The sequence below is a fragment of the Lissotriton vulgaris genome, chromosome 8 (assembly GCF_964263255.1).
Source record: "Lissotriton vulgaris chromosome 8, aLisVul1.2, whole genome shotgun sequence".
Lineage (NCBI taxonomy): Eukaryota > Metazoa > Chordata > Amphibia > Caudata > Salamandridae > Lissotriton > Lissotriton vulgaris.
The window spans coordinates 12,394,582-12,421,280 of record NC_141696.1 but is presented as its reverse complement, the minus strand read 5'-3'; the positions used below and the strand labels follow the sequence as shown (position 1 = coordinate 12,421,280).

Here is a 26,699-nt window from a genome sequence, read left to right as displayed (position 1 = left end):
TTCAGTGTTAATCATAACACTACAACAATGTTGCAATAAATGTGTTTTGTGTACTACACCTTGGGATTTCATGGTAAATAATTCCGTTTTGCAAAAAGTAATCTGTGATTAATTCCTGACCAATAATCCATAGAACCTGACCACTTTATACGTACTTTTGTTCACTGACCCAGGTCAGAGAGTTCTCAGGGTATACCCCATTGTTAACTCACTAGGGTAATTGATTATGGGTTGGACAAACTGAAATATGGACTTGTCATCATGACTCTGCCTTTTCTTTGTAGTGAAAATATGTGAATGGTCAACTGTAAAATAAGGAATTTGTGCCTAAAGCATAATATTTTGTATAAAAGAAGAAGGCTGGCTTTGTAAGTTTGAGCAGTCTCCTGAGAACCTACATGCTGTTGTACTTCTAGGATACCTGTTACTGGTTGCAACCAATAAATACGATCTTTGACTTCACCTAGAAGACTCTGTGTTTCTGTAGTCTGAAACAGGAAGGACTCGAGGTCTTCGGGTGTTGTCCCCTGGCACCACTGGGTTCCGAAAAACCCAGTACCTCAATTGGCGCCCAACGTGGGGCGATTTCAGCGGTACCGGTCCAAGCCAGAGGTTCGTGAGGAGCTTCGTGTGAAATTCCGGAGGACGGCCAACCACTTCATCGACCCCTGCATGTCGACATGGTCCAAAGGTCTTTGCTGCGAGGTTCCCCGCTTCCCGACGGCTACGAAGGACTGCTGCCCTGACTATCGCCCTGTTTTGGACCCTTGATGATTGGTAGAGCGAAACTGTAGACGAGTCTTCTGGTGACGTCATCGATACCTCAGTTAAGTATAAGTGGAGCGTCTCCCAGTCCTTAGTTTGGTTCTTAGTTTGGTATCCTTCGAGGATAGGTTTTGTTTGGAACTTGCAAGCTCCAAAACCGAAGAACTCGTGTATTCACGAGACTATCGTATTCGATAAACCTTCGAAGTTTGAAGCTAGACTAGTGAGCGAAGATGCCTGGTTTTAGCAGACTCGGAAATTTGTTTTGTCTTGGTTGTAGTAGGGATTCCCGATTGGAGGACTCGTGTCCGGTTCCTCCAGTTGGAACTCCAACATATGAGCTTTATGTGAAGCATGGCGTAGGCCCCATCACATATAATGAAGTACGGATCCGATACACCAGAAAAGATGGTGTTTTGAAATGGCCCCAATATGGTAGTTTCGACACCGAAATCTTAGATAATTTGGAGGTTAAACTTTTTAAGAAGAAAGCCCGGCCGGCAATGTTTGACTCTTTCCGCCTATGGCGAAAGGAAGCCAAACAGAAAGAAACGAAATTAGCAAAACGAAATAAGAGAGAAAAGGGTATCTCGATAATGCAAGCCGCTACGCAGTTTAAAGATAACAAAGAAGAACAGACAAGTGAGCAATTGCACAGGCAACGTAAAATGGCGATTGATAGATGTTACCCAGTTTTACCAACTGTCCAACAAAATACAGCAAAAGAACTTGAAAAAGATCCCTTAATGTCTCATTTGCTGAGTTCGCCACCCCCTTATGCGCAGAGTGCTACAGCACCCCCGCAACCTTTAGTAGTGCAACCCCCGGTTATTGTTCCTCAGGTTCTTCTACAGCCGCCAGCTCCTCTTCTGCCGGCCCCTAACCCTCTGGTGCAGACTCCTCAAGGGCCACCGATCACACCTGCTCCACCTGTGCTCTCTACGACTTTGCCTATTGCACCGACTATTTCTCCTAATACTCCCTCTGCTACTGCCTCCACCTCTGCCTTACCTCAACATGTCTTTCCTCCTGTCCTTCCGTCAGCTTCTCCTTCCATTCGACAGAGAATGGCCAACACTGTTCCTAATCTTTTCTCACCTTTCTTCGGGTCGCCTAATACGACCCCTAACACGGAACGAAGACAGTTGCGGAGTCAACTGCCTGACTATTGAGAGAGAGAATTACTGAATCGGTTAGCGCATAAATGGATTGTCGACACTGTAAGATATGATGTATAGTCTATCGTGGAAGTCTTCCGTCAATGGGAAGCATCGAAGCAGAGATACGTTTTTGAGCAAACGTGTGTTTTTCTCTGGGAAGATGTGGAGGGAAATGATCTGGAATACGACCCGCCTGAGTTGTGCCGTGTGCGGTTCGAGTTCTCAGAGGGCATGATCGTAGGTCACGATGTTGAGAGAGCGGTTGCGACATTGTTGTCGTATCGAAGTAAGGGGGGCACTTCTCGGTCACTATTTGAGCGTGACGCATCCGGTAGGAAAAAGGCGTGACAGTATCCCATGAGAGAGGTTCCGCCGGTTTGGAAGGAAGAAGCGGCTGCTGGTCCAGGTAATAATCCACCAGTTGTACCGGCTCACTTTCAGCGTGTTTGGGTGCACGTCCCATGGAAACGAACAGAGGTTTTGGCTCTCAAACAGACGTTACCTGACCCCCTAAAAATCCTGCAGGGTATTATAAGGAATTATCACAGACTGTAAGCTCGTGCATTATGAATTTAGCCGTTATAGACATGTTGTTCGGGAATGTTGTTCCTCAGCCTTCATGGGGAAAGATTCGCCACGCCGATCATGATCAGGAATTAGGTGATACATGGGTTAATATTGCTGCTACAGATAACAGACAAGTTGGTGGTGCTAAACCCGAGCCTTTAATAGCAGAACTCCCTGGTAGAATAATTACTTATATGAAGACATTAATGCCTGAATTGCGTGTCAATTGGGATAAGTTGTCTGCGTGTAAGCAGAAGAAAGATGAAATGGTGTTCGACTTTTTCACGCGGTTTGAAGAGACTTTTGTAGATCATAGTGGTCAGGATATGGCTACTGAGGGTGGCCAGAGATTGTTCGTCGACAAATTTGTGCATAATTTGCTTCCAGAGTTGTGTGCTAAGTTGAAGGATTCTGAGAGTGCTTGGGCTGTTTCAACGTCGGCACAGATTTTAGCTACAGACCAGTACAATGAAAATAGGCGCAAAGATGAGTTAGAGAAAGTGGATAAGAAGACTAAGGAATTAAAAACTAAAGTTCTTCTGCAACAAGCCTATCCACCCGCACTAATAGTCAGCGCGATTACCAGCAGCCTCAGCAGTATTCGGGAAACTCGCAAAGAAACGAGTTCTCTCAACAACGTTTACAGTATGGTCCTAATCAGTGTGCGTATTGTAGAGAAGAGGGTCATTTTAAGAGTAGTTGTCCGGTTTTATTACAGCGCACAAATGGGTTTGGTGCGAGAGGCCGTGGTGCTCAACAAACGCCTAGAGGTAGGGGACGTGGTGCGTTCCCGCAAAATGCACAATCTTTTCCGCCTCAGAGTTCAATGAATAGTTTTGATCAGCTAGGTAATGCGTTTGGTAGGAGTTCTCAATACTATGCTGACGACTACTATGCAGAAGACGAAGATATGGAAGGTAACGATTGCTAGGACAGCCATAGACGAAGAGAGGGAGTTGTTTCAGTTCCAGTAGATCAGAGAGGACCTTATGTTGAGGTGACTACATCAGGTGTGTCAGAGCCTTTTCTGTTGGATACTGGTGCTACAAAGAGTTCTATTATGCACTCAAAACTCCCTGGCGCACCTTTGTCTGGCGAAATGAATGTTTCAGTAGGTTTTTCTGGCGCCCCGGTTAGGAACCCGATCTCTAGTCCTATGTCCATTTCTGTTGGACCTTGCGAATTGGAAGCACCCCTTATTCTGACGACAGGTTGTGGTGAAAATTTGTTAGGATTGGATTTATTAAAAAGATTGTATGCAACATTGTATTGTTCTCCTTCGGGAGTACAACTTACATTGGGTAAGAAAGTGATCTGTCCGATGTATTTGTCAAAAGATAAACTTCCAGCCGAACTATCTTCTCTTCCAGATATTCTTTGGGCTACTGGTCCTAATGATGTAGGTCTTTTGGAAATTCCGCCATATGTTGTGACGTTGAAAGCCAATGTTAGAATGCCGCGCATTCCCCAGTACAAGATCTCTAGCGAAGGCGAAAAGGCGTTGCTAGCAATCATTTACGATCTGATTGGAAAAGATGTAATTGAAGAGACAAGAGGCAACGTTTGTAATAGTCCTGTTCTGCCTGTTTTGAAGCGTACTGACTCTTCCCAGCCACCTGTTTACAGATTTGTGATTGATCTTAGAGAGGTAAATAAAATAGTTGTGCCACAGTTTCCAGTTGTCCCTGATATCACTGCCCTATTGACTATGATTCCAGCTTCAGCCACTTGGTTCTCGGTGATTGACTTGAAGAAGGCTTTCTTCAGCATCCTGATAGCCGAGGAGAACAGGGATATTTTTGGCTTCAGTTTAGGAAGCCGAAGTTTCCGCTTCAAACGCGCTCCTCAAGGCTACTGTGAAAGTCCATCAATATATAGTCAGGCTCTGAAAACACAGCTTGATACGATTGTTTTACCTGATGGCGCTACACTTATTCAATACGTTAATGACTTGCTTGTCGCTACAGATACGGAGGAGATTTGTAAGGAAGCCACGTTGTCGTTGTTGCGGCATTTGTCTGATTTACACCACAAAGTGTCTCTTTCAAAGCTGCAATATTGTCGACAAGAAGTGACCTACTTAGGTCACCTCTTATCGAAGGAGGGAAGGAAACTGACCCCAGAAAGAATTCAGGCAATTGCAAAATTGAGTGTGCCAAAGACACAGAGAGAAGTGCGCGCTTTCTTAGGTATTACCTCCTATTGCAGACAATGGATACCGAACTTTTCCTTGCTGGCCAAACCTTTGGTGGCATTAACTTGTAAAGACACGCCGAATCCCATTCCGTGGTCTGAAGAATGTCTGAAAAGTTTTTCCGAATTGCGTGATGCATTGTGTTCGGCTCCTGTGTTGGGTACCCCCGACTACAGTAAGCCCTTTACGTTGTATGTCCACGAGAGAGAGGGATGTGCGTTGTCAGTGTTGACACAGACGTTTGGGGACAAGCAGCGTCCATGCGTGTATTTTTCGTCGACTTTGGATCCGGTAGCTAGAGCGTTGCCGAGTTGTTTGAGGGCCACAGCAGCAGCAGCTATTTCTATTCGACAATCTGCTGGTTTAGTGATGAACAACATGTTAGTGGTAATGGTCCCACACACGGTGGACACTTTGTTAAACAGGACCAAGACACAGCACTTAAGTAGTGCTCGATTGCCAGGTTACGAGTTAACACTTTTAGCGAGTCATGTGCACATTAAGAGGTGCAATACTCTGAACCCAGCCACGTTGTTGCCGATTCCAGTCGAGTCAAAGGATGTTGAGGAACAACATGACTGTTTCTTTAGGACAGAAGAAGAAACGAAAGGGAGAGTAGATCTTAGGGACCCTCCTCTTACTGAATGTGACGGTACTTTATGGGTGGATGGTTTGTGTTTCAAGTTGCCGAATGGTGATACGACTGTGGCATATGCTGTTACGACTTTACTTACGATTGTTGAAACTGCACGTATCCCACACAACTCAGCACAAGCAGCAGAATTGATTGCACTTACGAGAGCGTGTGTGTTGGCGAAAGGAAAACGAGTGAATGTGTACACTGACATTCAGTATGCCTTTGGTGTTGCTCATAGTTTTGGACGATTGTGGAAAGAGCGTGGGTTCCCGACTTCGCATGGTGCTAAGATCCAGCATGGACAGTTGGTGAATGAGCTTCTCGAGTCACTGACCTTGCCGTTACAAGTTGCGATTGTGAAATGCAGTGCACACAAAAAGGTCACAGATGATGTTGGTCGCGGAAATGCGTTTTCGGATGAAGTTGCGAAAGAAACCGCAAGGAATGTGATGAGTCGAATGTATGTTGCAGGCCCTGCAAGATGGATTGGTGACGTTGGAATGTGCGAAGACACGATAGAAAGTGTGAAGTCTATCCAAACTGAAGCCACAGAGAAAGAGTTGAGTGTATGGAGAGAGAATACGGGTAAATTGGATGCGAATGGTTGTTGGGTTGAATTGTCAGAGCATCAGCGATGGTTGTTACCCGATGCGTATGTGCCTGCAGTGGTTACAATGGCTCATGGTATGGCTCACATCAGTGTGAAAGGGATTTGCAAGTTGTTGGCTCCAGTATGGCAAAACGCTTGAATTCCTAAGTGTGCAGAGAATGTGGTCAAGAACTGCATGGTGTGTCTGAAGTACAATCCTGGTAGGAGAACCCCAACTCCAGCTGGTCATTTTGCTCCTCCTACGTATCCGTTCGAGGTTTTGCAGCTAGATTTCATCCACATGGAAAGGTGCAACAATTTGAAATACGTATTCGTTGTTGTTTGTGCCTTTTCAAGATGGGTAGAAGCATATCCTTTAAAGGACAACACTGCCCTATCCACAGCTAAAGCCCTTGTCAAAGAATTCTTCCCCAGATTTGGAATGCTGAGAATGATCTGGAGTGATAATGGGAGTGAATTTGTGGGTCGAGTGATGAAGAAAGTATGTGAAGGGCTAGGCATACATCAGAAGTTCCACGCTGCAAATCACCCCCAATCAGCTGGACTAGTAGAATGCTACAACGGCACACTAAAACTTAAGTTAGCCAAGATCCAAGCGAGCACTGGTCTTAAATGGCCTGACGCTCTGCCTTTGGCACTCCTATCAACGAGGATGACGGTGCACTCGAGAGTGGGACTTAGCCCACACAAAATCGTGTTCGGCCGCCCGGCCAACATATGGGGAGTGCCAAGCCCCACTAAGTTCAGTGAAATCGAACACCCTGTACTGCTTGATTATCTGTACGAATTGACGGCTAAATTGCGTGTTTTACACCAACAGGTTCATGACACCCTGCCTCAAGCTACTGAAGCTCCAGGACATCCTATCGATCCTGGTTCCTACGTACTAATAAAGAATTTCCAGTGGACAAAGAATGATGAGCCCCGCTGGACTGGCCCCCATCTAGTACTTCTATCAACAAGATCAGCTGTTCGAGTGGAAGGGAAGAAACACTGGATCCACGGGATCCATTGCAAAAGGGTCTCTTTACCTCTACCGTACGACCGGTGGACCAAGGAGGGGATCGCTGACTCTGAAACTGAGACTGTGCCTCGTTTTCTGCCTTTCAGCGATGCACATGTGAAAGGAACAACTTCTGAAAAGGAAAGCGATAATGTTTTGCAAGCAGCTGTGCCACCGTCAATTCGATTGAACACTACAGAGCCTGAACTCCTGTTCCGAGACCAGACAGCACCTGGAAGAACACGTTATAATTTGAGGCCGAGAACTATGACTATGGACAAATAATTTTTTTTTCTTCTATTCTTGAAAGTGCAGCTCTCTCATCTGAGAAACTTACTTATTTTTTGTTTTTTGAACCGCCATCCGGGTTCATCTGTTAGGGTCGCGGCTGCCCAAGTCTTTGGGGTGCAGCAGAAGACGTTAGGTCGACAGTTCTGGTTGGTCTAAGGGAGTTGCCCTGGACTGACAGAAGCATTCCTTAGCAGAAACAGCAGGCAGCGGGCAGCAATTATAGAGGATGGAGTTTTTCAAAATGGAGAGACCTGCCAAAGAGATGAACTTTAAAACAAGAATGTGTACAATGATGACAAAGACACGATTTTTGATATTATGTATTTCCATGTTACTTAGTGTAATGACGTTTTTTATAGGATATGTTTTGTTCTCCTTTCAAGTGACATTTGCACCCACTGCACAGCCCACACCTTCTTCTTCTACTGTTTCCTCGCATTCTTTTCACCCTCTGCCTGAGCACGAGTCTGCTAGAAGATTGGAATTTGTTAATAATTCATTCATTCAGCTTTTACACCAACCCCAGTTAGTAATGAACACAACTAATTGTTGGGTGTGTGGTCTTATGCTTCATACGACAGATAAGGGTATCCCATATTTTGTCTTACCATTCAGCTACTATGGTTCTTTGTGGGCGTTTCAGACGATGTTCATATTTGCCATCGAACCATATCCCCCACGTTCCACGAGAGGTACCTCGAGCAACAAAGCATTAGTGGTGGGAATCACAAATATGAGCAGAGACAATGATTCATGCAGAACGATTCCCAGAGATGAGTTGCAGGCTTACAGTAGATGGAACGTAACAGAGCATGGAGTCACCTTGAGTGAGAACAAGCGAGCAAAGAGATCCTCCCCGATCTGGATTGTACCCCACCAGGGTCACCTATGTCTGCAGGGTAGTGGCAAGAATCCCAGGGCCCAGTTGGGGAAGAGTGTCTGCACTGAGACATACGTTTTTGCATCCCGGACTTCCCCTCCGTTCCTAGCAGCTAAGGGTACTTATTTCATCTGCCATGATAGAGCCTATACATGGTTGCCCCCTGACTTCTCGGGCACATGTTTTGTCTCGTTCCTGCTGACTCCCACCTACATGGCCGCCGCAGATTACCATAAGACAAGGACAGTTAGAGGTGTCTTGAGTAAAGAGGACACTGCAGAGCAAGAGTTTGGAGATTTCACTAAGAGTTTTCTGCGGTTTTGGGGGCCCATAGTGAACAGCAGGAACATTAGGCAATTGACAAGGGTGGTTGAATCCACTGTAGTTGAAACAACCGGTGCCCTTAGTAATTTGACTGCTGAGCTCCAGTCTGACCGCCTTATGACTCTTCAGAACAGGGTCGCATTAGACGTCATACTTGCAGACCGAGGTGGGGTATGTAAAGTGATCCAATCCAGTTACTGCGTCTTCATCCCAGACAACGCCCCGACAGTATACCAGGCCATCTCCAAACTGCATAAAATCTCCGAATCCATTCACGTGGATAAAGGAGACTGGTCACTGATGGGGTGGGTCTGGGAACTGATATCCTCCTGGGGATGGAAGATTCTGATAGTCATTGGGGTGATCTTAGCCATTCTTTTCCTGTTCTGTCTGTGTGTACAGTGTGCTCCTGCAATATGTGGCCTCTGTGCTACATCGTGTATAAGGAAACCTGTATCAAGAGATGAACTAAGTAATAGGATGATGCTACAGCAACACCTCAGTGACTTTATGAATATAGACCTGGACTCAGATTAGCATGAGTATAGGTTATTGCCTATGTAAGGGCAGAAGGAGGGTCTGTGGTACTGAAAAATTCTGGACCCATGTTATAAACATTGTCGTATCATGACGACTTTGGTATCAGCAGACCGGAAATGACGAGTACACTACATACGTGCATTTTCGGCGTGTTCGAGTGTTGGGATCACCCTTAAACCAGAGTTTCCGTCTCGAACCCTCGGGTTCCATTTTGTGAACGGCAGCCATTTTGTGATTGCCCTCACATAGCCAAATGATTAAAGGCCAAACCCGAGTCCGAAGGACACGTACACCTTTGCTGACTCCTCTGTGACCTGGGCAAGCTGACTTTACTGCCTGAAGCCAAACCTGTTCGGCCAGTTCCTTTCCCAGTGGCCGAGTGAGATTAGTATCAAGGCACAACATATCATAAACCTTTCATCGCACACAAACCATGCCTAATCTTACACACACCTGTCCCTGTTTCCTTCTTTATGACTCGCTTTACGAGGAGGAGGTTCCCGTTTTTATTGGGGGTCCGCCGATATCTGATGGAAATACTGGACCTTGCCGGGTAATTGATTATGGGTTGGACAAACTGAAATATGGACTTGTCATCATGACTCTACCTTTTCTTTGTAGTGAAAATATGTGAATGGTCAACTGTAAAATAAGGAATTTGTGCCTAAAGCATAATATTTTGTATAAAAGAAGAAGGCTGGCTTTGTAAGTTTGAGCAGTCTCCTGAGAACCTACATGCTGCTGTACTTCTAGGATACCTGTTACTGGTTGCAACCAATAAATACGATCTTTGACTTCACCTAGAAGACTCTGTGTTTCTGTAGTCTGAAACAGGAAGGACTCGAGGTCTTCGGGTGTTGTCTCCTGGCACCACTGGGTTCCGAAAAACCCAGTACCTCAATCGATTTAGCAAAGAAAAGGTCTGGGGAACTGAGGATGTGTGAGGACTTGAGAAGCCTTAATGAGGCCATCGGGGTTGACGGTTTTCCTCTTCCACGCATCGAGGATCTCATTGCCAAAGTTTGGTCTTCATCATGTTTCACTAAATTGGATCTCAAAGCCGCGTATCATCAGGTCGAACTTCACCCTCAGTCCCGACACTTTACGGCTTTTGTCTCTCCTGATGCTGTCTTTCAATTCTGCCTATTACCTTTTGGGCTGGCTTCAGCGGCTGCGGTCTTCCAGAGACTTAAGACTGAAATGTTCAGACACAATCCCAATCTTGTATTCTTTCAGGACGACATTCTTATCTTTACCAAAAGTGAGATTGATTATGACTCAGTTCTTGATTAAGTTTTCACTGTATTCGAGAACAGAGGGGTGACTCTACAAAGAGTAAATGTTCTTTTAAAGTAAAAGAGATTGAATATTTAGGTCATGAAATTTGCGAACAAGGCTTAAAACCTAGACCTGGTTTGATCAAAAGCATTATAGAAGCACCTGCTCCTCAGAACAAAGAACAACTTATGTCTTTTCATGGCCTTTGTGAGTTTTATGCAAATTTTATAAACAATTTTACTAAAATACAGAGTGTTTCAGAGTACTACTTAAAAAAGGGGCAACTTTTGTCTTTTCGGAAAAATGTGAAAAAGGTTTTCAATCCATCAAAAGTCATGTTGTCAAAGCCCCGGCTCTGCAACCTTTTGTCGAAGTTAGAGAAACTGTTGTCACAGTTGATGCATGCGAGTATGGTTTAGATGCTGTTTTATCGCAATTTGCAGAGGGTGGAGAATACACAGTGGGATTTGCTTCTAGAACTCTTCGTCCTGTTGAGCGCAAGTACTCGGAAAAGAGCTGCTAGCTTGTGTCTGGAGTGTTGAGAACTTTAAGTCGTACTTGTGGGGGAGATCATTCATTCTTAAAACTGATCATCGACCTTCAGTTGACATCTTGTCGGGAATAATATCAAACGCACTACTGCTCGTTTGGCCAGGTTGTCAACAAAATTGTTAGAGTTTATATTTAATGTAGAGTACATTCCTGGAGGAAGAAATAGCAGAAAGGACCATTTATCTAGGCTCCTTATTCATGATCTAGATGAACAAGACTGGGAAACTGGTGTACAAGAATGTTTTGTGGCTTGTATCAATCATGATATTCCCTCTTTTGCTGAAGATGACTGGGTCCTTGAAATTGAGAAAGATGCTATTCTCAGTTCGTTTGTTTTATTGATCAGAAGAGGTTGGCCAAAAGAGAATTGTCTTTCTCAAGATCTTCAAATGTTTTGGAAAGTCAACAGTGAAGTTTCCCTTGAAGGTGGAAAAATTGTCAGAGGTGACAAACTTGTACCTCCCATATGTTACCGAGAGAAAATCATCTTGGCTGCTCACTCTGGCCATCTGGGTTCCACCATTATTAAAAGAAAAGTCAGATCGGATTTTTGGTGGCCTAAAATGGACAGTTGATGAATTGGTCAAACTGTGTGTACGATGCAGTACTAGCGATAAAGTTCTTGTATTGGAAGGTTCTGTTGAACTACCTGTATCCCCTCCTGTAAGAGCATGGTAAAAATTAGGTATGGACTTTCTTGGGCCTTTTCATGTTCTTCCTGCCAACTCAAAGTACTTTTTGGTTCTTGTTGACGACTTTTCTAGATGGGTTGAAGTTGAACCGTTCAGTGTTCCCAATTGAAAAAGTGTTATCACTTGTCTCAAACAAATTTTTCTGAGAGACGGTTACCCAGTGTAAATTCTTACGGACAACGGTGTACAGTTTATTTCACAAGAGATGAATTCTTTTTTGCACTCCTGCGGTATCAAAACACCAGAACTCCTCTTTACCATCCTCAAAGCAATGGTAAAACTGAGAGATTTAATAGAGTTGTTGTAGAAGGCGTTCAAGCAGCTTACAGATCGAAGTCATGTATTTTCCAAGCTGTGAAAGATCTTGTTTGGTCGTACCGCACTTCTCCTCATGTAGCCACCAATTTTACTCCATTCGAACCTATGAGAGGCAGAAAAGCCCCCTCACAAGTCAACCCCTTTTGGAAGGTGAAATCTTTTCACCAAGATTGTAACATGAGAAGTATGTTGGATTCTGCCAACAAAAAATCGTCTGAAAGAAATTAGTACTAGAAAGAGTGAATGCACCATTGGGAAAGAAACTCATTAAATTAGAATTGGAGATTTGGTTAGAGTAAAAAATCCTGTATCTGTTAGGAAAGGTCTTTAAACATTCCTAGGTTGTCAACAGGTCTTAGAAATTCGTAGAAATGCTGTAAAGTTGACCAATGGCAACTGGTGGAATACTTCTTGTGTGGCAAAGGATCGTAGCTCTTCTCACAAAAATGTGAAAAAATGTTTTATGAGGAGATGGTGGCGTCAGGAAGAACTCCAGATTTCATGTTAGACCCAGCAGATTACGAGATTATGTACTAATGTGTTTCTTCTATATTTATCTATTGTTTCATTTTTGTTTTCTTGTCTGCATTAATTTGTTTTGTTTCTTTTGTTAAAAGGGGGAGGTGTGGTGATGTGATGGTGCTGGTAGAATCATGGCGAGGCTGTGATGTCATCTGGAGTGTTCATACTATGGTGTTCTGTTAGTGACAGTTGCCAGTTGAGACAGCTCTCTTTTCTTGACAATAAATATATTGTGGAAACTACTATTTCTCCTGTGCCTCATCTTTAGTCTTGTTCTTTACAGATGTTTTCAACATTTATTTAATTTTTTTAGATTGGCATTAAGGTTATTTTAATGTTATTTACAAATAAATAATATTAAACAATGTGTTTCAATTTTTGTATATTTAAACTGTGCTATTGTTTAGTGTTATGATCTCAAAGTAGAGTTTTTGCTAGAGAATGTAGATATGGTAGGCCTTGATTGATTCCATGCTAGGATTCAGTGCCTTTCTTTTGAGTATTTATAAAAATGGTAGAGGGTAAGGTTGCTACTTTCAAGGGTTTCTTGGTAGAAATTGTTCCACCATTCTACTATGTTATTTGTTGTTGCTTCTCTAACCATGGGATATGAGTCGGTTCCTGCTTGGTGCAGGGGACAACCAAAGCATATTCAATATAATCAATTAGTGGAGCTTGTTTCATGCTTTTGGTAAAAGGAGGCTTCAATACGAATGTGCTGTTACTCTCCCTTCATTGGCTCCCTGTTAGGAAGCGGATCATCTTTAAGGCACTCACGTTGGCGCACAAGGCACTCCATGCCGTGTACATCCAAAAACGCCTTACCTTCTACAAACCTACAAGATCCCTTAGATCGGAATCTCTTGGTTTGGCAATTGTCCCTGCTATTAGGAAAGCTAGGGTAGGGGGACGTTCTTTCAAACATCTGGCTCCCAAGCTATGGAACACCCTCCCCCTGTCGCTCCGCTGTACCTCGAACCTTTTGGCCTTTAGAAAAGGTTTGAAAACATGGCTCTATGGTCAGTGATTGGTCCGTTTTCCCTTCTGTTTCTTTTCCTTTCCGTTTTAGCTGTGGGTCAGAAAGCGCCGGGACACTCCTCGGAGTAGCCGAGCGCTATATAAGACACCCATAACATTAACATTAACAATGTTATAATGTTTAGAGACTTCTGTTAAAGGGATGTATGCTAAAGCTTTTCGTTTTTGTATTTGCCATGTGAATTCGAAGTTAGTTGTGTATATATGCTCACAGTGGATATTTGTTGGCTCCTCTATATGCTCTGGTTGAAGTGATAGTAGCACCCTTCAGCTGCAGGACAGGTTTGGATAGGTTTTCCGTTTAATGAAAAACCTGGCATGGTCAAAAATTACAAAGATCTTTTAGGGTTATAGCTGTTAGTTTGTTGCTCTACATGTGCTAGCATTTTGATATAAGTTGCACTTTGTCAGGTAGCTGCGCACACACTCATGGGATGTTTGTATTTTGGTATTTACCATGTATTGTGTACATTTGGCTAAATGGAGGGGCGCTCGACTTTAAATGGGCCATTCGTGATCCATGTGTTACAATGTTAGCAGCATAAATTATAATTCGCCTGTCGATATTGGGGTTGTCGTTTTGTAAAGGTGTCTTTCATGTAGTGCTGTTAGAAAGTGATGGGATATGTCTATTTCTTCATATCTTTTAGGTGCTACTAGTGCTTTCTCTTAATGATCTATGTGTTCTGGCAATTGTAATCTTTTTGGTTTAGTATGAGTTTTCAGGATCATTTGGAAAGATATTTTCAAGTATTTTTCCAGTTGTTTCGGTGAGCTTGTACTGTCCTCCTCCAGGTCCGAGAGGCGACGACACACTTTTATTTCTGTAATATTGGGCTAATGGGAGAGAATGGGAGAAAATAATATTTTTTCTAACATTTCCTGTGATGCCATTTTTTGGTGGTAGCAAAATCAAAGCATGAATTAGAATAATATTCTAACGGGTCAAGATAGGTAACAGAACGCTTACATACCAGTCTATAATAAACTTATACAATACTAGAGCAAAGCAGGAGTACCTTGGTGAGTCTTTCCTGTCAAAGCTAAAACTGGACAAAAGGGACAAAAGGTACAGCCTTTCGTTCCTGTTGACAAGCTCCAGTTCCGTATCCAATATGGACAAACAGGCAACTGAAATGCAGATTTGTTAAGTTCATGATGATAGGAGAAAACTTTTTCAATTGTTTTTACCTTGGTCTGTGTCAGAAGCAGTCTCACTTAAGAGGGAATGGAGTTGGAGAATTTACCTGAAATTAGACACACATCCCCACAAAGTGAGGAAGGTGGAGTGAAGACAGAGGAAGAAGATGACCAGATGCCATCAAACCGTCCAGAGACATGTGAGGAGAGGTTCTCGGGCAGGCGGTTTCCCCCTCTTTCTGGAGACCAAGCCCAAACAGCGAAACCAGTGCCCCGACTGCGGACCACCATAAAAGGGCTGCACGAGACACGCGAGGACGCCACCCCAGCGACCCAAAACTCCGAGCATCGAAGTCTAGCGGTACCCGGGGGACCCCACCAGTTTCACTCCATTCCCCACCATGCTCCAGAACAAGCCTGGCTTTCGCAGGTGCATGAGAGGGTCAGAAACCGGCAAGGGAAGGGCGTTGGCAGCACAATATGGGAAAGTAAATGTTGTAGCTCTCATATTGAGAAAGGATATATAACAAGTTGAGAGTTTAGCTTTGTTCTCAGAATCAAACGCTAATTTCTAGAATAAGGCAATAATAGAATTGTACTGTTCTTGATCATTTTTCTCCCTTAATTAAGTTCTAATTCATTAACTACGTGAGAAATCCTTTTTCTTTTGGGAATCTTTGATTAATTGCATACTGAGTCATAGAGAGTCTATATATGTAGAGAATGTCTTAAAGGTATTCTGTGATTATGTTAATCATTACACTATATTTCATTGAGGCTTCAGGCAGGCTTCAGGTGGTGCTCTCATTACTCAAAAATTATCTTCCATAACAGCTTTTTTTTAGAATTTGATATTTTGCTGTTTCTGACATTATCTGTGAGTTACAGAATTAAATATTAAAAGCTGTAAATAATTATATAAATATATTTTTACATTAAAGGTGTACATAATTTACTGACATTTTCAATGTTATCTTTACTTTAGTTTGGTTGTACATTTTGGTTTTGTACAGCTTTTTGCTTCTGATTTTGGTGACAGATTATATTTATATTATATTTGTTGCAGTCTGACAGGAAGACATAGGTTAGATGTATTGGTTTATTCCTATTTTTTTACTTTAATAGTCTTTATTTTCTTCGTTCCTGTATGTCATAATTTTCAGATGTCTGTGGTTTAATCTTCTTTTTGCTTCTGAACTAAATATGAAATACAGTTTTACTTATTTTACATAATTATTCACTTATATTTTTCTAGTTATTACTGGGTGCCTTTTTTTGCCAACTGCTTTTTCCAAAGTGACGGAGCGTATTGTTAGCCTTCTTGACCCAACGACTCGCTTGGCCCTTCTACTCAACCACAGTGCCGAGGATTCCAGTTTCCCTTACTACAGGCCGCCCTGTCCTCCCATTGAGTTTAACTTCCTGCACAAATCCTATTGTATTAGGATGGAAGTGCTTTAGAGCATCTGGGTCCCTGTCCCAAATGCCCATAGCTACTGTGACGAGTGTAACATGTCCCTTTCAGAAACCTTCACCTGCATGTAACATGCTTGCTATTACGGGTGTCACTAGGCCAAGTTCCTTCTCTTGACAGCCTCTCTTGTAATGTCCCACCTTGTGTTACTTATAACAAGTTACCACCATAGACTTATAAGGGCTTCCTTGCCTTTCCTTCTGATGCTCCTTCCCAGATACACCATTGCTATTTTCATATTTTCTGAGACTGCCTCAAGTCCAAAGAGAATTACCCTGGCCCTCACTCTGAAGTTTGGAACCAGTCTGTAGAGAGTTCTTCTCCACCTTTGGCTTGAACCACTTATCATCCTACACTGAGAGATCAATACTCTGGACCTGAAGACGAATGTTACACGCCGGATTCTAGTGCCCAGAACGTTTTGGTTACGGACTTACACGTCCGTCCACCAGCGTCCCTACTACCATTGGGACTCCATGATTATTTCTAGAATACTTTCCCGAAGACCGTATATTTATTGTGGACTACCCGTGTTGCAACCTGGTTGGAATTATCACTGGTACAGCGATTCCATTGATACTTTGCTAACATAACAGCCCTGAAGAGTCACAGTTGTACCACGTTGTGACGAAACACGTGTCGGCTGGTTTGTTCATTCTGTATTGATCCGGATTAAAAATCCCCATTATGATAACTCTGATGTCAACCTGCTTAATGTCTACAAAAAGAACAATTCGAATTTGGGGTTTTTACATTAAAACCTTCACCCTTATTCATGTGCACAGGACTCTGTTCTATATTTTATTTTGTTTTTGTGATATTGTTTACATTTCGATATTCCTTTCTTGATATAGTGTCATACAATCCTTGCTAGGGAGAGATCTCTTAAGCAAACTGAACGGTTGTGTATGATCTGTTTCTCTGTTTTATGTGAAATTGTAACTCATGTTCAAAAACATCTAATGTCTCTAAATCTATTAATATTTCTCAAGTGCCTTAAGCCCTGTGCAATGGACACACAAATGTTGTAGGCAGTGTTCTTTCTGAGCCACAGGTTAAGATTTTTCCTAAACCTTTGAAGAAACTGCCCTGAATTATATAGTACCCTTTACGCCCAGAAGCCAAAGCTGAATTCTGACCCATCATCACTGCCTCACAGGGGTCTCAGTGTCGTCTTCGAGTGTGTCTGTAAAATGATCTTGCAGATAAAAAACCTGGTATGGAAATGTACAGATCTGTACGGTGTCTGCACCCATGAATAATGTTGTAATACCTAGTTTTATTGTTGCTCCTAAAACTGTAACCACATCAAGTATTCTTGCTACTTCCAAATGATTTCATATTGTGTATCTCTGTTTTGCCTTCTTCTTTATCTCTGTAGATAAACACAGTCTTACTTTCATCTTCTTGTTCCCTGGGGTCAAGTAATCTGGTGTGGCCTTCCACAGGGTTTTACTGTGTCACCATCCCTCTTCTTCCAAGCTTTGAAACAAAATCTATCCACTCTAGAACCTTGCATTTGCCTCACTCGACTAATGTAAGGTGCTTCATGGACCTCCTTTCTGAAGAAGCTAAGAAGGGCAATAGAGCTTCAATTCCATTTTCCCCTCTTAAATATTGAAGTCACAACATTTCTGGCGAAAGAATCATCTGTCCTCCAATCAGATCAGAGCCATTGATAAGTTTCTGCATTTTGCCATGGTCTCCCAAGGATGCACCTTCTCGGGGGATGGAGGGCTACGGTAGGCAATGGATGACAGAATTTGCTTCTTTAATCAGACTCCTTCAGGATTATGTTCAGAAGGATACACTTGAAACCTTACACGGGACTCAGGAGGCAAATCAAGTTTGAAGAAATAAAAACATTTCTAATTTTTAATGCATTTCTCAAAGATTTCTATTTTTTTCAAAAAGGTCAGATCTGTCATTGTTAGTAGATAGATCTTTGAGTCAAAAACCATATACAGTTGCATGATAACACCCATATACCCTATGGAACACCCCCTTGACTCAATGTAATGCAAAGCAGTGCTGAACGCTTCTTTCAGGCATCTTTCCAGCGCATGTTTTTCAAACCCACCAAAACATATTTGGGAATCTGCCCTAGAGATGCAGTAGACAGTCTCCACGAAGGAGCAGAGATGGAAGGTGTGTAATAATTGTGTATCCATATCAGCTGCCACCTACCGTTAGTCGTTCCATGTCCTTATCAAAGAGACAGTGGTGACCTATGACAACAGGTATATATTTTTGTGCTGCTCTGTTTCTTAACTGACTCTAGCACTAGGGAGGTGAGAAGCATCCAAAAATGTGTGGAGCATCGGTTAGGAGATGTGACACAAGTCCCTCGCACTGGAAAACTACTTGACCAACCTAAATGAGGAAATAGGTGCCAGGAGGGCTGATGGCTCCATCACCAGGGACTTTTGAATTTGCAGCCATACTATTCACATAATTATTCCAGGGCCATCTTCATATTGGGCACCATCAAGCAACAGATGCCCATAATAAGGCAAGAATTAACACCTTTGTTGAGTGGCCGCAGATATACCAGGGGTGGGAACATCACCTCACCTCACGTGTAAGCATGCAAAAAAGGCATCAGAGCGTACACATCCACAAATACACAAGCACTCTGTACATAGACACACAGACCTGCTGTAGGGCTTATCACTTTTGCTACATTTTCCATACATTGCCTAGATAATGTTACTCCAACTCCTGCCCACCCGTATCATATGTATTCCACATACAATTACCATATAATTGACCATGCATGCAATGCATCTGGCTTGTGTGTGGAACACAAAGAGTTTGCATTCCATGTTGAAATTGGGCATGAATAACAGATCATCTTCATGGATTATAATAAACCTACAATTAAAATATGTGATGCTTGTCTAAGGTCTCTTGTAACTGTCATGTGTTCCTGCACATGGTAACTCTGCTAACTAGATGTGCCCATCTTTGAAGCAAGGTGTGCCCTGGCGCCCGCAACATCAAGTTTCAAACCCTAGCTTGTTCTGTGGCTTCAAAGCTGTTTCCTATAAAGGTCATCTCTGCTCACTACTATGATCTCACCTTGGCAACTTCTTGTATTCTTGGTGAGAACTTAGTCATGTGATTTATTAGACATTTCTGTGATACTATACATATATAGTCCGTGCCTTGCATCAATGAGTTTTTCTCGTGGTGCATGAGGTGTACGTCAAATCTGTGACTCACAAATTATGAACATTTGCAATTCATACATTTTGCACTCAACTGAATGTGGGTATTATTAGGCATTTCCTCATGATGTTCCTTCTAACCATGTGTGACCTCTTGCAGGAGCCGCAGCTTGGAGAAGCACCGGCCTTTATCTCTATCCAAAGCAGAAAGCATCCATGGTATTCCCACAATCAGCCATCGGAGCACAGCTGAAGGTAAGACAATGCTTGTCATGGAAAGAGCTGCCACTGAGCGTTAACTTAAATGTGAGGTCTGTGAAGAACATATTGTGTTCAAGCTAGGTTAGTTAAGCCCATTGAGAAGTCCATCAAACTGCTATGAGGATGCTGCTCGGACTGAGCTGAGAACAGAGTCTTGGATTTACATGGCCGTAGAAGCCCAGTTCAGCTAACATAATCTGTGTGCGATCCGATGAACCATCTTGAGGAAAATCATCAACAGATGCTTTACCGAATACCTCAATGTCCACCAACTCCTCAGCTCCACTCAATCATGTTTCAGACTCAACCACATCATGGAAAATGCCAACATCGCCACCACAGATGACATCCACATTATTCTGGTTGGAGGAGGACTGGCGACCCTCATCCTCCTGGACTCCTCTGCAGCGTTTGCCACAGTCTCCCAGGTCATCCCACCCAGTCCAACTCCTACACACCATCGGAATCCAAGAGCACATACTCAATGGATATGCTCCTTCCTGACTGTAAGGACCCAGTCAGTCAGCCTGGAACCATACACCTTGGACGCGTTTGACCTCTTCTTCTGAATTCTGCAAGGAACTTCCCCTAACCCCGACCATCTTTAACGCAGACATGATCCCTCTAGCCAGCATCATCCACTCTCACAACATCAACGTCCTCTCCTACTCCCTCACAGATAAGATGCCCAGTACCCGGATCAAGTTCAATGCCTGCATGAATGAAATTGTCCAGTGGGTTAATTGTCTGAACCTGAAAAATGACACAAGTGCAATTGTAATCTTTGGCAAGACCAACAGAGCTAAGACCTATCCCTTCCTCACAATGCATGCCAAGAACCTCAGGCACATCATCATCCGCAAAATTGACTTGACCACCCTAGTCAAAGCTGTCACTGCTTCATGCTTCCATGCCCTGAGGATGCGGAGGAAGATTTTCAAATAGCTCCCAATCAGCGTCTGGAAAACCATCACTCATGCCATGGGAACTGGATATTCGAACACACTTCTTTGTAGAGATCACAAAAAACTGTCTGCAGACTATTCAGAAATCTTCAGCCAGATAAACCCAACCTTCCATGATGCACTTGCATCACTACAACATCTGAAGCAGCTCCACTGGCTCTCCATACTCAAACAAGTACAATTCAAACTCCTCATCCACACTTTCAAGGCAGAGCATAACACTGGCCCAGTATACCTCTACAATCACATCTGCTTTCGGAAACCTTCCAGACACCTCCGCTTGTCTGAACTCCTGCATGCGCACATGCCTTGAATACAGAAAACCAGATCCTGAAGGTGAGTCTTTTCCTATATCGCTCCTAATGCATGGAATGACTTGGCAAGACACATAGGAGCCTCCGTCTTACTTCTTGGATTCTGCAAGAACCAGAAGACCTACCTTTTGAGTAATTACCCTTCTGTGTAATTGTGGGCACTACAAATCTACATGTCATAATATAACATAACGTACGTTAGATTTGAGGGTCTCTAGTTGGCACAGGTAGGTACTTGTGACAAATAGGGACCCTTGCCTCTAGTCAGGATAAGGGGATTACACTCGTAAATAACCCCTGCTCACCTCCTTGGTAGCTTGGCACGAGCAGACAGGCTTATCTCAGAGGCAGTGTGTAAAGCATTTGTGACCACATACAGTAACCCAGTGACAAAAATAAGTATACTTTATATAGATTTACCACAAGACCATAAACCACTAAATACACAATACTGTTACTTTAAGATGGTAGATTTAGCTTAGTTCAGTTCTTAAGATGCGACACTTTGCATCAATGTACCTTACGATGCGATGCGCTTCCATGACAAGCAATGTCGCAGCGATGGGAATGAGGCAAAGTTCAGGTGCAAAGAAATAAAGACATGAAGATCTTCCAGATGCAGCACGCTTCTACGGGGATGCGAGAAGATCTCAGTTCGATGTGTGGACTTCAGTGGCGACACCCATGTTCAGAAGTGCGACGGGAACAGCCTCAGCTGCGACACTCTTCTCCCACGATGCGTGAAGCTTCCACGCGATGCGACAACTACGGCGGCAACATCCTTGATCACAAATGCAACGTCAGCAGCTCCGATGGCAGCGCGCTTCTCGGGGATGCGAGGCGCTTTCTTTAATGCAGTGCAATGCAACAGTTCCAGCGGTGACACCCTTGTACAGAAGTGCGACGGCAGCAACAGCGATGGCGACACGCTTCTTCCTCGTTGCGAGACTCTTCTCTCGATGCGGTGCAGTGCGACAACTCCAGCGGCGACACCCCTGTTCAGAAGTGCGACGGAGAGCAGCAGCGATGGCGACACGCTTACTCTTCGTTGCGGCACCCTTCTCTCGATGCGGTGCAGTGCGACAACTCCAGTGGCGACACTCTTGTTCATCAGTGCGACGGCAGCAGCAGCGAGACGCTTCGTTTAGTTGAATCACGCTTCCAGCTCCTTGCGACACGCAGTTCCTCAGAAGGCCCAAAACAGCAGCAGGCCCTTCCACAGGAACTCTGGGGAGCTGGGGGTTGAAGTCTGTTGTCCCTGAGCCTTCAGTAGGAGGCAAGCTCTTTTCCAAGCCCTTGGAGATCCTTCACAAGTTGAAAGCAAAGTACACAAAGGTCCTTTGTCCTTCCTTTGGCAGTCAGGCAACCACTGCAGGCCAATCCCCCAAGCAGCACTTCAGCTTCGGAATAGTCTCTCCTCAGTTTCTTCAGGTTCCTCTCCTCAGTAAAGGTTTCTTCTTGTAGTCCAAAAGTGATCTAATTTCTTGGGATCAAGGTCCCAATATTTATACCCGAAATTCCTTTGTCCTCTGAGGGCAGAGGGGCCTTTGCCCTGTCCAAACCAGTTCTGGAGCACTCTGTTTACCAGTCAGTCAAAGAGGCTTTATTTCGATATAAAAGAATATCTTAAAAAGCATACAGCATAAAAACATTGTTAAAAACACTGTCTTAAAAAAGAACCTTCCCGCACATATAATAAGCTGAAAAACCCACAGTATGCATCAATAGCCCAATCCTAACTGTAATACGGTGGGGTAATAGATTAACTAAAATGGTCTGTGTATACAGACCTAAATTAAACAATTTGGCGAAGCCAGTTTGACCTTATGCGCCAGGCCCATCCTAAGAACTTGGCTATGGCACATACATATAACGAACGAGTGTCCGTCTGTAAAATTCTTAGGGCAACACAGCACTGCCTGGTGCCCAGAACCAGGCACACGGGTTTGATCCAGCGTCCACGAGGTGTCTTGTAGGCAGGGCATTCGAAGAGCATATGAGGAATGGATTCGGACCTGGAGGGACAAAAAGGACAAGAGGAAACAGTTTGGTATGGTGGTTTCCACCGGGAAGTGAGCACCCTTACCGGGAACATGCCAATTCTAAATTTAAAATAAAGGGCTCTGTCCCAAGGGGTTGTGATAATTAAGTATGGGCGTAAAATCCGCTCCACTCGCGGATTTTGCGGATTTAAGGGAAATTCGCAATCCACGAGATTCGCAAATTTCCCGCAAAATCCGCTAAATTCACACGTAGCGGATTTTTTTTCTGGGTGATACAATTTTTGCGGCGCGCGGCGTTCACTTACCGTCATTCAGCGTTTGCCGAGTTGTTTTTCTCGATATTTTGCGAGTGCTGCGCCATTTTGGATCTTGCTGCGGGATCCCGCAAGAATTTGGCGAGCGCGATTACGTCATCGCGGCTTGCCACCTTACGCAGCGAGAGTTTGTCAACGCGAGTACGCCGTGTTCACGTATCGCGGGAATTCGCAATTGCGACTTTGTAGATGCGGCGCGCAGGAATAATCTCGCACTCGCGAAAATATAAAATTTGCAATTCTGCACAAGAAATCCACCAGCAAGCAGCATAAACCTTCTGGAAATGATGATTTTTCTCTGAATAACTCCTCAGGTTGACATTTGCCTGCACTTGTTTTGCGGGGAGTCCATTTTGGGGAGGGGGGGTGGGAGGAAGGAAGTGCCCCACAGTCTCCAACTTCCTGTTCCTGTCCAGCAGGCTCCTCCCAGTGCTTTGTCCATCTCCTGGTCACTTTTCATTTGGATCTGGAGCTGGAAGGATTATTTTTTGTGGATGCTGCTGGATATTTGGATTTGAGGCCTTTTTGACTTTCTTTGGATCACTTTTGGATTAGAAATTTCACAAGTAAATTTGTTTGGGGCATTACAGTTGCTGCAACTACAATTTTGGAATTTTCGATTTTTGGGCTGTTTTGGGGCCTTTTGCCCAGGGGTACTCAGTGGTGGGTGGACTGAGTCTTTCTGTGGGGTGTCTTGAATTTAAACATCATGGAGGGCATGGATGGAATGGGATTGTGCTGATTTTTCAGTGATTTTCGTTTTTTGGGGCTGTACTTGTGGCCTTTTCACCAGGGGTATTGAGTCTTGCATGGGCCTAGTCTTTCTGTGGGGTGTCTTGAACTTAAACATCATGGAGGGCATGGATGGAATGGGATTGTGCTGATTTTTCAGTGATTTTCGTTTTTTGGGGCTGTACTTGTGGCCTTTTCACCAGGGGTATTGAGTCTTGCATGGGCCTAGTCTTTCTGTGGGGTGTCTTGAACTTAAACATCATGGAGGGCATAGATGGAATGGGATTGTGCAGATTTTTCTGTGTTTTTCGATTTTTGGGGGTGTTCATGGGGACAGGCCATGTGGGTGGGGGCCATTTTGAGTGCTGCTACAGGCCCTGGCCATGTGCTGGGAGGCAAGTGGCCATTTTGAATGCAGGCAGTGTTGTTAGGCCTGCAACCATTTTGCCTACTTTTCAACCTTTATGCCCAGGGGTAGTGAGTCTTGCATGGGCCTAGTCTTTCTGTGGGGTGTCTTGAATTGAAACATCATGGAGGGCATGGATGGAATGGGATTGTGCTGATTTTTCAGTGATTTTCGTTTTTTGGGGCTGTACTTGTGTCCTTTTCACCAGGGGTATTGAGTCTTGCATGGGCCTAGTCTTTCTGTGGGGTGTCTTGAACTTAAACATCATGGAGGGCATGGATGGAATGGGATTGTGCTGATTTTTCAGTGATTTTCGTTTTTTGGGGCTGTACTTGTGGCCTTTTCACCAGGGGTATTGAGTCTTGCATGGGCCTAGTCTTTCTGTGGGGTGTCTTGAACTTAAATATCATGGAGGGCATGGATGGAATGGGATTGTGCTGATTTTTCTGTGTTTTTCGATTTTTGGGGGTGTTCATGGGGACACGCCATGTGGGTGGGGGCCATTTTGAGTGCTGCTACAGGCCCTGGCAATGTGCTGGGAGGCAAGTGGCCATTTTGAATGCAGGCAGTGTTGTTAGGCCTGCAACCATTTTGCCTACTTTTCAACCTTTATGCCCAGGGGTAGTGAGTCTTGCATGGGCCTAGTCTTTCTGTGGGGTGTCTTGAATTGAAACATCATGGAGGGCATGGATGGAATGGGATTGTGCTGATTTTTCAGTGATTTTCGTTTTTTGGGGCTGTACTTGTGGCCTTTACACCAGGGGTATTGAGTCTTGCATGGGCCTAGTCTTTCTGTGGGGTGTCTTGAACTTAAACATCATGGAGGGCATGGATGGAATGGGATTGTGCTGATTTTTCAGTGATTTTCGTTTTTTGGGGCTGTACTTGTGGCCTTTTCACCAGGGGTATTGAGTCTTGCATGGGCCTAGTCTTTCTGTGGGGTGTCTTGAACTTAAACATCATGGAGGGCATGGATGGAATGGGATTGTGCTGATTTTTCTGTGTTTTTCGATTTTTGGGGGTGCTCATGGGGACAGGCCATGTGGGTGGGGGCCATTTTGAGTGCTGCTACAAGCCCTGGCCATGTGCTGGGAGGCAAGTGGCCATTTTGAATGCAGAGAGTGTTGTTAGGCCTGCAACCATTTTGCCTACTTTTCAACCTTTATGCCCAGGGGTAGTGAGTCTTGCATGGGCCTAGTCTTTCTGTGGGGTGTCTTGAATTGAAACATCATGGAGGGCATAGATGGAATAGGATTGTGCTGATTTTTCAGTGATTTTCGTTTTTTGGGGCTGTACTTGTGGCCTTTTCACCAGGGGTATTGAGTCTTGCATGGGCCTAGTCTTTCTGTGGGGTGTCTTGAACTTAAACATCATGGAGGGCATGGATGGAATGGGATTGTGCTGATTTTTCTGTGTTTTTCGATTTTTGGGGGTGTTCATGGGGACAGGCCATGTGGGTGGAGGCCATTCTGAGTGCTGCTACAGGCCCTGGCCATGTGCTGGGAGGCAAGTGGCCATTTTGAATGCAGGCAGTGTTGTTAGGCCTGCAACCATTTTGCCTACTTTTCAACCTTTATGCCCAGGGGTAGTGAGTCTTGCATGGGCCTAGTCTTTCTGTGGGGTGTCTTGAATTGAAACATCATGGAGGGCATGGATGGAATGGGATTGTGCTGATTTTTCAGTGATTTTCGTTTTTTGGGGCTGTACTTGTGGCCTTTTCACCAGGGGTATTGAGTCTTGCATGGGCCTAGTCTTTCTGTGGGGTGTCTTGAACTTAAACATCATGGAGGGCATGGGATTGTGCTGATTTTTCTGGGTTTTTTTCGATTTTTTTGGGGGTGTATAACTGAACTGATGTTCCTCTGTCTTTCATTGCTTTTAGGTGCACAAGACTCAAGAGAACCACCAGTGCCAGGAAGAAGTCCTGCAGCGGTGTGTGTGCAGCATAACGTCACGCGACGTCAAGTCTGGCCTCAGACAACTCTGCAACTCGTGCAACTGCGGCCTGCTGTTCTGACCTTCTCTGAAGAAGATGGCCCCAAAAAAAGTTCTCCGTAGCTCCTCTAGCAAGCAAGTTGCTAGTAAGGAGCAGAAGAAGCAAGTTACCAAGGAGGCTGGTGTGCCGGCCGCCGCGTTTTTTGGGAGTAAAAAAAAAAAGTACGCCTGCAGCAGCAGCGGGATCTGCTGGGGACCAAGCTGGGAGCAGCACCCCCGCTCCATTGGGCTCAGTGCCTCCACCACCACGCCAACTTAAGTCAAAGCCCTTGAGTGCTTCAGAGGCAGTCAGTGTACTTCTTCAATCACCATCGACCAGTGATGTTGGCTCATCGCAAGAAAGTAGCAGCAATGTCCCTGAATCAACACAGGTTGTTGTAACTCATCTGACAAGTGTTGAACAACCACAGCCGCAACAACAACATGTGCAAGTAGTACAAGCCCAAGTACATTTGGAAGGAGAGGCAGCGCAAGGAGATGCGCAAGCAGAGGTGCATGGAGGGTCACAAGTGCCCACAATAGTTGTTCCTCCCGAAGTAGGGGCACATCAGGAA

The 26,699-nt window shown here is 44.3% G+C and overlaps 1 protein-coding gene across 1 annotated transcript in view; it reads left to right on the top strand.

Moving 5' to 3' along the window:
• Positions 1-26,699, top strand: part of LOC147693225 (TRPM8 channel-associated factor homolog) — a 177,482-nt gene that overhangs the window by 95,457 nt on the left and 55,326 nt on the right. The window contains exon 4 of the mRNA XM_086933631.1: positions 19,316-19,410. Coding sequence (XP_086789757.1) covers positions 19,316-19,410 — 95 coding nt within the window. The remainder of the gene's footprint in view (positions 1-19,315; positions 19,411-26,699) is intronic.